This window comes from Haemaphysalis longicornis, unplaced genomic scaffold (genome assembly GCF_048455015.1).
Source record: "Haemaphysalis longicornis isolate Haplotype H1 unplaced genomic scaffold, Haemaphysalis longicornis Haplotype H1 scaffold_5, whole genome shotgun sequence".
Classification (NCBI taxonomy): domain Eukaryota; kingdom Metazoa; phylum Arthropoda; class Arachnida; order Ixodida; family Ixodidae; genus Haemaphysalis; species Haemaphysalis longicornis.
In genome coordinates, this window is record NW_027526385.1 from 108,939,444 (window position 1) to 108,952,491 (window position 13,048).

Below are 13,048 nucleotides of genomic sequence, written 5' to 3' on the forward strand. Positions count from 1 at the left end.
CTGGGCTCTCCGCAGTCGATTCTTCCGCGTGCCTCCAAGTGTTGTCTTGTTGCGCACTGCACTCGCTTGAATTTCTGTTGCGCCATTATAGTCGGTTCTGATGCAGTGCCTTTGTTTGTTTGTTTGTTTGTTTGTTTGTTTGTTTGTTTGTTTGTTTGTTTGTTTGTTTGTTTGTATAAGTGCCCAGAAACAGCATGATGCCTTCAGCGTGGTGCACAGAAGAAACAAAGGAAAGGAGAGGAAAGCGAGATATGTACAATAGAGGGAGAAGAGCATAAGAAATGAAAATAACATCAATGGAACAAACATTACACAGCTGAATCGCACGATTCCACAACACAAAAGAACACACTCAGGCTTTAAGACGCATTTTTAAACAATCTCTATGTGACTACGAGAGAGAATGTTGTTGCCATAATCCTCAAGGCACTGCATAAGAACTCTGTTACTATGAACCCGCCGCAGTGAGTCACTGACTGAAAACCCGAGGATGCAGGTTCGATTCACAGCCGCGGTGGATGCTTTTGTAATGGAGGCGAGAAGCGAAAACACCCACTTGGTGAAATTTCAAAACAGGTTAAGGATCCCCAGGGTGTCAGAATCAACCTATAGCACGTGCACTTTGGTGTGCCTTACTGCCCAGGTATAGCTTTGACGCGTGAAACACCAAAAATTTAAATCCAAGTTTTGATTGTGTGTGTGCTATATGTGTGCCTTCAAATGCCATCATGTGCACTCACTTGAATTGCTGTCGCATTATTGAGAGTCACACCACTGTTAGGTTCCCACACAGTTTCAAGCTCACATGTGCCTTCGGAATGGTGGCAACATTTTTGCAAGTTGGCTAAGTGATGCATATGCAGTGTGGGCAACCTTTTGTGTTGGTGGCTGTGGTAGAAGCTGGGCTGCTCCTGGAGTGTGTCACTGATTCCCTTGCAGGTGCAACTGTACGAGGACTTTGCCAAAAGTCGAGCAAAGAAGACCGTGGACGACTCGGTTGCCGCCACTACTGGGGAAGAGGAGCCACCCAACTCGCATGCCACAGCCCACGTGTTTCAGGTGGGCTACCGGCAACGTCAACAGATGCTGAGTCGTGCGGTCTGATTTCTGTAGGATAGTGGTTTAGGAAGAAGATGGTAACTGTGCTCAGATGAGGCAGTGACTCCATTTGCTTCCTTGCGAGAATTGCCATTAAGGGGCAGCTAACAGTGTTGGCAGAGGAGTTTATTGATTACCAGGCACCTAATAGCTTTGCTCCTGGGAGCGTCTAAAGTGTCATGTCAAAAAAAGTACTTCCACAGCAGGTTCAGCATAGAGTGCCCCTTGCCTCATTTGTGACAAGTGTAGGACCCTGATCCCGCTGTGTAGGGCACATCATTGTGGCGCCTTTTCGAGTTTCCCTTGCTGCTTGGTGCTCCACACCCCAGCAGTTACGTTGGGGATCCTGTTGTTGAGGCTTGCCTTGTGGAAGCAAAAAGACCTTGTTTTTAATGAAGCTAAAAATGCAAAAAGAGATCAGAGTCATATGACAGTTTAGAATTCGTGAGGTTGTGGCAGGTTTTGTTACTGGCAGTACGACACTACCACATTATGTTCAAATGATGCGAGCATCGTGAGGTTGTGGCAGGTTTTGTTACTGGCAGTACGACACTACCACATTATGTTCAAATGATGCGAGCAACAAGAGCATGTGGCAAATCAGCTGCTACACAAATAGCTGCATGCTAGAACGTTCCATTTGTTTCGGTAGCTTCCAAGCACCCTCAGGCACAGTGTTCCTAGAACAGGACAGCGAGTGTAGCTGCTTCTGAGAATTCTCAGGCACAGTCCTAGAAAAGGACAGCGAGTGTAGGAGGTAGCTTTTGAGCACCCTCAGGCACAGTCCTAGAACGGGGCATCAAGTGTAGCTGGACATGATAGGGGTCTACCATGCCATGTGTGACAGACATTGTGAAATGTGTAATGCGGGTGCGGTGTCTGATGCCTGAGTGCCCCTTTCTGCCCCCTGTGTTTCAGGCCCTGCAGTACCTGCGCAAGGTGTGCAACCACCCGAAGCTGGTGCTGCAGCCCCAGCACCCAGAGTACAACCGCATCATGGCCTCCCTGGAGCAGGGGGGCACGCCCCTCTCTGACATCTCCCACGCCGCCAAGCTGCGCTCGCTCAGGTACTCCTGGGAGGGACAGACCTCTGCGTGCTTTGTTTCTCTTAAGAAGGCCAGCACATGGTGTGTGCTGCCTGTCAGTCAGTCTGCTGAGTTGCTCACTGTGGGGATCCATACAGTGGAGTCGTGACCAACGTGGTTAGTAAAACATGAACAACATTCAAGAATTTCCCACCATACTAATGTCAAAGTCCACTAGTTGTCTTTGTGCATGTCTGTTTGCTCCAAATTGGAACGGCTGTTTGAAATAGTCCTTTTTGGAGCAACAGAACCAGCTCTGAGGCAACCATTAGAATCCTCTGGGATCCGCCATAGGATTGAGGGTGGACACTTGTTACCCCTGCAAAGCACACTCAAATTTTGAGGCTGGATTTGTCAACTAGAGTGTGGTTGGTGACAGTCATTTAATAGGATTGAAGAGACTGTTTGGAGAATGCAGTACCACTGTTGGTTACAGATGAACGTGTCATACCTGTGGGCGATGCTAACGACGCACATGCCCGTGCGTGTTGTTGCCCGTGCAGGCAGCTGCTGCTGGACTGTGGCATTGGGACGGCATCGGGGCAGCCGGAGCAGGAGAGCGTGGTGCACGCCCACCGGGCACTCATCTTCTGCCAGCTCAAGGGCATGCTCGACATTGTGGAGAAGGACCTGCTGCTGTGAGTGCCTTCCCTCCTTCCCTGTGCACTCGCATGAATTCCTGCCGCTTCACTGAGAAGTTGCACTGCCGTTAGGGTTCTTGTGCGCGGTGTAGAGCTTGCTTTGTCAATAGAGTCATACTGCTCTTTAGCATTGGCTGGAGGGGTTCAAAGGGGATACAGGGGACGATTCCCATATGTTGAGCCAGTCAGCTGCATGGTTGTTTGGGCAGTGTAACTGTACAGGAAAGCTTTATTTGGTGGTCGTGCAAGCAGATGACAGTGAATGCCTTACCCCCCTCCCCTCTTACAACAGTGCGCACATGAGCAGCGTGAGCTACCTGCGCCTGGACGGCAGCGTGGCCCCGGGTCAGCGGCAGGCCCTGGTGCAGCGCTTCAACGCGGACCCCTCCATCGACGTCCTCCTCCTCACCACACAGGTGGGGGGGCTGGGCCTCAACCTCACGGGCGCCGACACGGTCATCTTTGTCGAGCACGACTGGAACCCCATGAAGGACCTCCAGGTGGGCTCCCCTTCCCTCTTCCTTCCTGCCTCTTTCTTTCAGAGGGGTGGCGAAAAGGAAAGGGGTCACAAGCACTTACCGTATAATGCGAAATATAGGTCGAGGCGGAATATAGGTCGACCCCCTTACCTTGTAGCCGAAAAATGCAAAAAAAAAATAATTAGGTACCAACCATTGTTTTATTGAGACTATAACTTGTTTTGTCTCAGATTACTCATTTAAAACTGTCTGAAGTATCGTCAGACGACTGCTTATGGCTCGCTGTCGCCCACACAGCAGGTCGTCCTCGGTGCAGTCCAGGGAATTGCTTATGCAGCACTTCTTAAACACTCGCCATGTCATCATGAAGTGAGCGCAAAGCATGGGACACTCGTGTGCAGACCGGAGCGACAGCCAGTCTGTGCAGGCGGTCAGCAAACATCTTGGGGTATCCATTCGTAGAGACATCGCACGACGCTAGCGGACAAAATTTGCCCCTTTGTACAGCAGCACAGGTGCACAGAGCAGCGCCCATAAAACGAGGTCTTCCGAGCGTTGCATACCCAGAGCTGCCCCTTCAGCTAACGCCGCTAGCAGCACTTGGTTTGGTGATACCGAATTGGCGCAAGGCGGACACGTCATTGGCCTTGGAAAACCCCCAACTTTTCTTTTAAATGCTGCTGTGAACTGGCACCAAGTGCCTAAACTCATTTTTGAGCAAGAAGAAAATAGCGCGCGCACATTCGCCGACAGCGAGAGAAGCAACAAAACAAAGATGGCGTCGCGTCCGATTGATGGTGGTGGCGATGGTGCCTTTGGGGTTTGGACGGGCTCGATGGGCTGCCCGGTCGCCAGATGACAACTGTCAGTGACTGCAATATAGGTCGAGGGGTGACTTTTCGGCCAATTTTTCTGTAAAAAATCTCGACCTATATTTCGCATTATACGTTACATGGTGCATCCCTGCCAACTTGACTAGGAAATAACTCTCAATGGGACTTGGAATACTGGCAGCTTGCCAGGTGTAGGTGAGCAAGAGTCAAATGAAGTGGTTGGTGCCCTTTAGCTTTTTTTAAGTGCAGAGCACTTTAGGGGCTCGCCTTGTCGTTGTAGCTTGCTCACTGGGCCCAAGTGGAGCCCGCATGGCGTACCGTCGTGGCAGCTGTCATCGCAGCATCCCACAGAGGCTTCGGAAGCCAAGCTTAGTCATAAGCGTTTGAAACTGGTGAACCGCTGGCGCTTGCCATACATCTCCCCGTTGTATACCGCAAAGAAAACTGCAGGTACATTTGAGGCAAAATATACGTAATTCACCGGCAGCGGCCACATTCATTTAGTTAGGAACGCTTGTTGGGTTGGTTTTATGGTAGTAAGCGAAAAAAAGTGGCAGTGCAATGCCAGCACGTGTGGGAGGAAAAGCAAGCACAAGAACTCGTGCTGGCGCACTTTTAGGCAGGGGACGCGCGAGCACTGCGAAGACGGGAAATTTGAGATTTGTTGGACAAACCTCCATCAAATTCATCCGGGGAGGTTTGTCAGGGCGGCAAAGAGCAGGATGGGTGGTAAGAGTGAGCGGATAACTGCGCCACAGCCCATTGTGGCGAATCACTGCTCTGGACTTCTGACAGCTTTCACATTGAGTGGAACGGCTTTAATTTTTTTCTCTTGTGATCCAACTTCTTGTTATTAAGGGCAGATCCCATTAGGGGCCCCGCTTGTCATTGTAGCTTGTCCGGGGTTACGGTGTCAGGCACCAAAACACAGGCCTCAAAAAAATCGCCACTTCCCCTGGTTGGCATCCAACCTGGGTTCCTTGTGTTGCAAAGACTATGTCAATCCCATTTCGACACATCAGAGGCACATGTTCCCCGTATGCAGTGTTGGGGGCGGCCTCTGCACTGTGCCGTTGCCACGGACACTGCCGTTGCTAGACTGCAAATAAATGTACACAATAATATAAAATAAGGAAAATATGCATTGGCACATTAATTATGCAAAGTTAAGAAAAAAGCTCAATGCAGTGTTTCTTTATAGGCCCTTTCACAGGCTGCGGCACCCTCTCTTGACTGCTTTCGGTATCAACACCAGGCTGGTACCGAAGCTAGTCTAGAGAGGGCACCACAGCCCCTCTTGGCGGGGGCGTAGGAGGAACGCTGCCTGTATCAGGCGGCATTGTTATACAGGCAGCATTGCAAAATCCTGGACAAACACCAGGTACTCACTAGAATAACACAAGGGAAACACTGGTGAATCACTGCTGTGCACTTCCGGCACCTTTCCCATTCGCTGGAAGTGCTTTAATTTTTTGTAAGGCACCTTGGGCTCCAAAGAGCATGTGCTTCATCCATTCTGTTCTGCCCAGTTTATTCCTCGTGTTGGGCTGTGCGTGCAACTGTGTACTGAAAAAAAAAAAAAAGCGATAAATGTAGTTCGGTGGTGAAGTCGGATGTCAGCCCGAGTTGATGAAGCACCAGCGTAGAAATTAATGACATTGTGGCTAGCACTGGAAATCTTGACTTTCTTTTTTATCCATCCACTTCTAATGGAGCTCTTGTTTTCACCCTGGTGTTGAGAGTGTTCGGCATTGTGGAATTGTGTGTGTGGTGCTTCTGACCTGGAACAAGTGCTGCTCTGTCTCTGTGGCAGGCCATGGACCGTGCCCACCGCATCGGCCAGAAGAAAGTGGTCAACGTGTACCGCCTCATCACCAGGGGCACCCTGGAGGAGAAGATCATGGGGTGAGCACCTGGCGCGGGGTCTGCCCATGCTTGGCTTACCTATGCTTACTTACTTTTAGTGTGTTCTAGCCACCGGTTTCTAGGCACAACTACCAACCCTCCCAAGTTGTGCACTACTACTCATTTATGTGTGTTACACGTAGTAACCCAGTATGTATTGGGTGGCACTCTTGTGGTTGCCCTCCCCAAATTCTGTATTTTCAGAATTTATCAATTTCTCACTTTGCATTGGAAGCACACGCAGATTACCTCCTGGTCTTACAACAATCCGCTTCTTACAGCTGATCACCACGGTCCCTGCAAACTCCCCATAGAAACAATGCATTTTTAACTCCAATGATACAATGCCCACGTGCATGTGGTCCGCTTCATATGACGGACCTTGGCGGGGATAAACCGGCGTCTTTCCCACCTTTTATGCCGCCGCATCCCGACCTTTCTTTATTCTTAACGTCCGTTTGACGCTGCTTGATGCACAAAGGTCTGCAGGCGGGCCAGACCACTTGCTGAACAGACGCAAGCAAGTAGGCGGGTACTGGTGGGCATGAGTTAACTTTTGGCAGCCCCACACGGCAGCAGAACCCCAACGCGCCAACTGCGAAAAGTCAAAGTCCAGGTGGCCAGCGCATTGCACATTTGAGGCTCCCATTGAGCCAGCAAATGTGAAAAATTCCCCGCATTTCCCCGAGGGGAAGAATGTGAAAGTGCGAATGCACGAGTTGAATTTGCGCGGTTCGGTAATGTTCGCGAAAGAGAGATCACACACACACACACAACTACAAAGAAAGAAAGATTCATTTATTCACAGACACCTATTTGTGTTGTCGTTGTACTTGATTGCTAGAGCGGATCTCAGCTTTGAAATTTCGTGTCAGTACTCCTTTAAGCAGGTGCATTAGTCCTTCTCACGCCCGATTCTTGGCCAATCCCCCACGTGGGTATGTGCCATGTCAGCGGCCAGGCAGCGCGCGCCCATCTCCCCCCGTTGCCAAGGAAGACGAGGAGATTCCTGGCCAATCCCCCACGTGGGTATGTGCCATGTCAGCGGCCAGGCAGCGCGCGCCCATCTCCCCCCGTTGCCAAGGAAGACGAGGAGATTCCTGGCCAATCCCCCACGTGGGTATGTGCCATGTCAGCGGCCAGGCAGCGCGCGCCCACCTCCCCCCGTTGCCAAGGAAGACGAGGAGATTCCTGGCCAATCCCCCACGTGGGTATGTGCCATGTCAGCGGCCAGGCAGCGCGCGCCCATCTCCCCCCGTTGCCAAGGAAGACGAGGAGATTCCTGGCCAATCCCCCACGTGGGTATGTGCCATGTCAGCGGCCAGGCAGCGCGCGCCCATCTCCCCCCGTTGCCAAGGAAGACGAGGAGATTCCTGGCCAATCCCCCACGTGGGTATGTGCCATGTCAGCGGCCAGGCAGCGCGCGCCCATCTCCCCCCGTTGCCAAGGAAGACGAGGAGATTCCTGGCCAATCCCCCACGTGGGTATGTGCCATGTCAGCGGCCAGGCAGCGCGCGCCCATCTCCCCCCGTTGCCAAGGAAGACGAGGAGATTCCTGGCCAATCCCCCTCGTGGGTATGTGCCATGTCAGCGGCCAGGCAGCGCGCGCCCACCTCCCCCCGTTGCCAAGGAAGACGAGGAGATTCCTGGCCAATCCCCCACGTGGGTATGTGCCATGTCAGCGGCCAGGCAGCGCGCGCCCATCTCCCCCCGTTGCCAAGGAAGACGAGATTCCTGGCCAAGCCCCCACGTGGGTATGTGCCATGTCAGCGGCCAGGCAGCGCGCGCCCACCTCCCCCCGTTGCCAAGGAAGACGAGGAGATTCCTGGCCAATCCCCCACGTGGGTATGTGCCATGTCAGCGGCCAGGCAGCGCGCGCCCATCTCCCCCCGTTGCCAAGGAAGACGAGATTCCTGGCCAAGCCCCCACGTGGGTATGTGCCATGTCAGCGGCCAGGCAGCACGCGCCCACCTCCCCCCGTTGCCAAGGAAGACGAGGAGATTCCTGGCCAATCCCCCACGTGGGTATGTGCCATGTCAGCGGCCAGGCAGCGCGCGCCCATCTCCCCCTGTTGCCAAGGAAGACGAGGAGATTCCTGGCCAAGCCCCCACGTGGGTATGTGCCATGTCAGCGGCCAGGCAGCGCGCGCCCACCTCCCCCGTTGCCAAGGAAGACGAGGAGATTCCTGGCCAATCCCCCACGTGGGTATGTGCCATGTCAGCGGCCAGGCTGCGCACGCCCATCTCCTCGTGCGCGGACATCGCCGGTGGACGCAGGTTCAGGGTCGCTTAAGAAGTGCATTGCACTTAAAACACATACGACACAACCCCGCAACAGTGACCGAACACCTGCTCTCCGCGCCTGCTAGATCCAAGTTTCTTTATTTGGCAACGCTCTCTCTCCCCCTTTCTCTGCTCTCGGCTGCTTTCAAAGCCGCGTTTTCGCTTCCTTCTATTCTTTCTTGCCTTTCATCCAGCGGCCGTGCTCGTACTATCGTTCGTTTCGCTTGGCTTTGGAAGTTTGACACCCTCGCTTTTTCCCCTCTGAATTCCCTCGGGCACATCTGCCCAGGCCTGGTGGGCTAGCACTGGATGGCAAGGGCGTCACATGGTGCGCGGCACATGGCTGGCAAGCTAGCACAGGAAATCTTCTAGCACAGGAAGCTAGCTAGCACAGGAGGAAGGGGGGGGGCGCCTTCCCCCCCCCCCCCCCCCCCCCCCCACAAACTTAGCTAAAGATTCGCAAATTATGTGAGGACAGGCTACATATACTAGTTCACCGGTGTTCCGGAGGTCACCGGCAACTAGGGAGGCATATTACCTGTGCCCCGATCATACTACACCCCAGTCATACAATGCTTTCACGTGGTCCCTTCAAAGTCCTATTACTATATTTACACGATTGTAAGTCGACTCGAATGTAGGTCGACCCCCACAAATTGCATTTCTCAAAAAAAAAAAAAAAAGGTGAGCGCAGAAAGCAGCTCGTTTGAACGCTGCTGTGAACGAGCACCGAGAGAGTTCGGGCCCGGGGTACTCATGACAGATGGGACGATTCAGCTCAACACAGAAGTGACTCAAGCACATGGCAACGCGGCCACCTAGAAAATCGTATCACAAGGAGAAGCTCCTCCGTCAACTACCAATACCCCTCATACGGCGACTCTTCCATCAATGATCGATGCTCCCACAAGAGCTGTACGCTCGTGGTGCGCGCAGTAGATGTTAACAAAGGATAGCTTTTGTATGAGCACACGGAATAACTGTGCACTGTGGGTTGAGTGGGAAACTTTATTCCCAATCATGAGAACACATTCGCTTCGAGGTGACACCCATCGAAGCTACCGGCAGCGGCAGTGGCACTGCCGCATGATATCAAAACAAACATGGCGGGTGACGGAAGCGGCCGCTTCGTGAGTACGCGATTCGTGAGTACGTTACTTGCATTCAAGAAGCGTTTTGTTCATCTCTAATAAACAAAATGAGCATTTCCTGATCCCTTGAATCAATGCACGGCTCTGATATATGCACAATCGTATCACGTTGTTCAGTACTCTTCCGAAAGCGCTGGTGGAAGGTTACCCACTCTGGGCACAGTGGACAATAACTTTCAAAGTCAGCATCACCTTTATTGACACCAGAATGTATGGAATGGTAAATGCTACGCTTCGACTTTAACCATAGAAATGAGGGTGTTCCGCTTTCCCCAGCTCGTAGCACCCCATATTTCTCATTTCTCTTGCTGTTACAAGCAGCACAAGGTTCGACTTCGATTCTAAGTCGACCCCCCAACATTGTATTGTCAAACTTGAAAAAAAGGGTTGACCCACAATCGTGTAAATATGGTATTAGGGTTCTTTCTGCCGTATTTGTAGTTCTCGTGGTTGTTGGCAATGACCATCTGTTGTGGGCCGTTGTGCCGTTGTGAGGCGTGACATTTTGCTTCTGCTCAAGAGCTTTGGTTCTTGTGTTTCAGGCTGCAGAAGTTCAAGCTGACCATCGCCAACACGGTGATCACTCAAGAGAACAGCAGCCTCAACACCATGGGCACCGACCAGTTGCTCGACCTGTTCACCCTCAGCTCGGACCGGCGAGGCAAATCCGAGCCGATAGAAGCCGGCCACAGTCTGCTGGGGGGGCCCTCGTCCTCACGGGCCGGCATGAAGGGGGTGCTGGAGAACCTGCCCGAGCTGTGGGACTCGTCCAAGTACGACTCAGAGTACGACTTGGGCAGCTTTCTGAGCACGCTCAAGCCAAAGTGATGCCGTCCGCGCGTCTGTGGTTCACCCATGTGCATTTCGAGCGCCTTCCAAGCAACCGCGGTTGCATGCCTTGACAGCGCAGGTTCGGCAAGGTGACGTGCGTGAAAGTGTGGCGTTGTGTGAGTGGTGCAGAGTTCTGCTTGCCAGTCCAGGCAGGAGGTGAGACAAAGGGACTTGAAACCACTGTGGTAATCCTGTTCGAATGGACACGTTTTGTGCTGGGACAACTTATAAAAGAAACTTTTTTTTTTTTTTTCATCTTGGTCATGTGCGAGCAAGTAGTGAAGGTGTTCTTTCAACGCCGTTCAACGCTGCATTTGTTGCTACCATCGGACTAAGTGTTGTTGGTATATTATTCATCTGAAAGCTACTTCTAGTGCAAGCACAATGCAGTGTGACGTGTGTCTGGATCCCAACCTGGCTGCCATAGTTCGCCTGTAGCAGTGAGGTGACAAGGTTGCCAAGCTTCTTGTTTAGGCATCTGCTAACTGTGGGTGCGAGGGTGTCTCTTGCTGTGAGGATGCCACATCGTTGCATTCAATGTAAGAATGTTTCCATCATCATGTGGGGTGATAGATAAGGGCGTCCCATCATCGTGTGGAAGGTGGCGTAAAAACGACTTCACCGGTGTTCAAATGTGTTCCAGTCTGAGACTGTATTTTATTGAAGCGCTGCCGGTCTAACTGGCGGTAGAAAGTCTCAACAAGGTTTTTTTTTCCAGACCTGCTCTGATGTAAAGTCGGCAGCGTAGGCTACTTTGCGATGGTTGACCTCATCGGAGTGATTTTATCCGAAGCCATACATATTTCTTAAGGGAGAGCACCAAGGGAGGTTTTTAAGTGCATCTGTGGGGGTGTGTCAGGTCCCCTAGAAGCGTGTAGGTGGCTCGTTAGAGGTGAACTTTTCTCTGGCGTATTCTTCTGGCTTGTAGCTTGAGATGGCTGACTACTTCCTCTAAGTGGCAAATAAGTATGTTTTTATAGAATACAGTTGGGTTTTATAGGAGTCACTACAACTTTGTTGCGGTATTGTACAAAGATGTAGGCTGGAGTTTCAATAATTGCAAGCTACCATGAAAGGCGTAAAGACAAGGCCTTGTGGTGTACCTGGGAGCTCTTGCGATAGCCCACTGTTGTAGCTTCTAAAGAAGCTTGAATAATTCTATTGGGCTTAACTTTTAGCCGTGCCCAGAGAGCGTGCTCAGTGAGAGTTCCCATTTCATAACATATGTTTGCTTAGCTGATTCCAAAGGTGCTGTTTTCTTTTTTTGTGAAAAAAAGGAATGGCAAACTGTGGGTTGCCCTTTTAGAAAATATGGCCCACATGATTGCTAATATATGCTAAATTTTTGCTGCACAATATGAAAAGCAATCTATCCATCTTTTGGCTGATAAGGGGTTCAGCCAGTCCAATACTGCAAATGTTGCACCGGTTTCGAGATGTCGTCAGGCTTCTTACGGCGATGTCAGTGTATGTGTATGAGAGCCTGTTTGAGAAGTACAGGCAGCGAATACACACGGCCATATATACTCATTGTCTGACCTCTGAAACCATTTGTCTGCTCAGATGAGGACACCTTTGGGTGCCACAAATGTTTACTAAAGCGTTCAGAGGCGTTCTCTTTCTGTGTGTCTCCGTCATTAGCGTGTCATGTCTGCATGTTTTCTGGTTTTTTTTCTCTTCTCCGAAACTTTCCCCGTTTTTCACTCTCTACCGTCACCACTTTGTGTCCCTCGTGTTCCCGCCTGTGTCGCTTCAGCCTGTATTGCGAGATGGTCACACTTAAACAAAGCTGAGGCTATGCAGTGGCACTGTGCGGCTCTTAATGCAGGAAGTTAAATTCAAGTTTTGTGAGCTGCTGCGGGGAAAAGGAGACGGATGACATATGGTCACTCCCGACGACTAGTGGGAAAGTTAAACCTCCCATCCTAAAGAGTTGGAAATTGGGAGCGGTGGGTGATGGCGTTTCCTCAACGGAGGTCGTGATGCCATAGGCATTTGCCTTTCTTTGGCTGGTGATGTTGCCTTCTATGCCTCTGGCAAACATGTTGGCATAGGACGGTAATGCCCTACAACTGGAACTTGTGTTTTGTGCTGAATAAAGCATTGCTCCCGTTCTAGTGAAGTTTTGAGGTCCCTTTTTTTAGTGCAAGCAGATTGTGGCAGTCCACAAAGCCGCATTTGTTCGCACCTGGTTTTTCGCTGCGCCCGAGTGCTCTGGTAAGCACTAAGGAATCCTCAATTTATTCTGTATCGCATCTACAAGGCTGTAGAACTATTCTCTTGCATTGATGCTGCCTACACGAAACGTAAGACTGGCAAGGAGTGTCCAGGGAACACCAAAGACAGCCAGAAAGTTTAAGTCGAAATTTCTGCCTTCCCAAAGCCCTTTTAAGTGTTTGTTTCCCATATGTTCTTACACAGTGCCACTTGCGATGTTGCAGTTATAAAATCTGATTATTTGGGGCGTGTTTAAATGTTTTTGGAACAGTAACAAGAAATGTGCACTTCTTATGTTTGTCTAGAAATTTTAATGGGCATGTGTTGTGATGCCCTCTCCCTTTGCAGTGCCTTTTCCTACTTCATACCAAGATCTCCTCCCCTGAATGCACTATATGCACAGTGCAAGGACTTGACCGGAACAATGTATTCAATGTTCTACCAAATCCTATTGATGGACACCAGAGGAATGTTACATACACACAAACCAGGCTTGTTTCAAGTTCTAGAAACTTGTAACCAGGCC

At 51.0% G+C, this 13,048-nt stretch overlaps 1 protein-coding gene across 3 annotated transcripts in view; it reads left to right on the forward strand.

Annotated features, from left to right (window-relative positions):
• The window catches only part of LOC144138676 (TATA-binding protein-associated factor 172-like), a 98,227-nt gene extending 86,465 nt beyond the window's left edge, over nt 1-11,762 (forward strand). For all 3 annotated transcript variants that reach the window (XM_077671069.1, XM_077671071.1, XM_077671070.1), the window contains 6 exons: nt 940-1,059; nt 2,017-2,165; nt 2,687-2,821; nt 3,117-3,324; nt 5,950-6,041; nt 10,017-11,762. In XM_077671069.1, the coding sequence (XP_077527195.1) occupies nt 940-1,059; nt 2,017-2,165; nt 2,687-2,821; nt 3,117-3,324; nt 5,950-6,041; nt 10,017-10,302 (990 nt within the window). In that variant the 3' untranslated portion in view covers nt 10,303-11,762. The remainder of the gene's footprint in view (nt 1-939; nt 1,060-2,016; nt 2,166-2,686; nt 2,822-3,116; nt 3,325-5,949; nt 6,042-10,016) is intronic.
• Nucleotides 11,763-13,048: the final 1,286 nt, after the last annotated feature.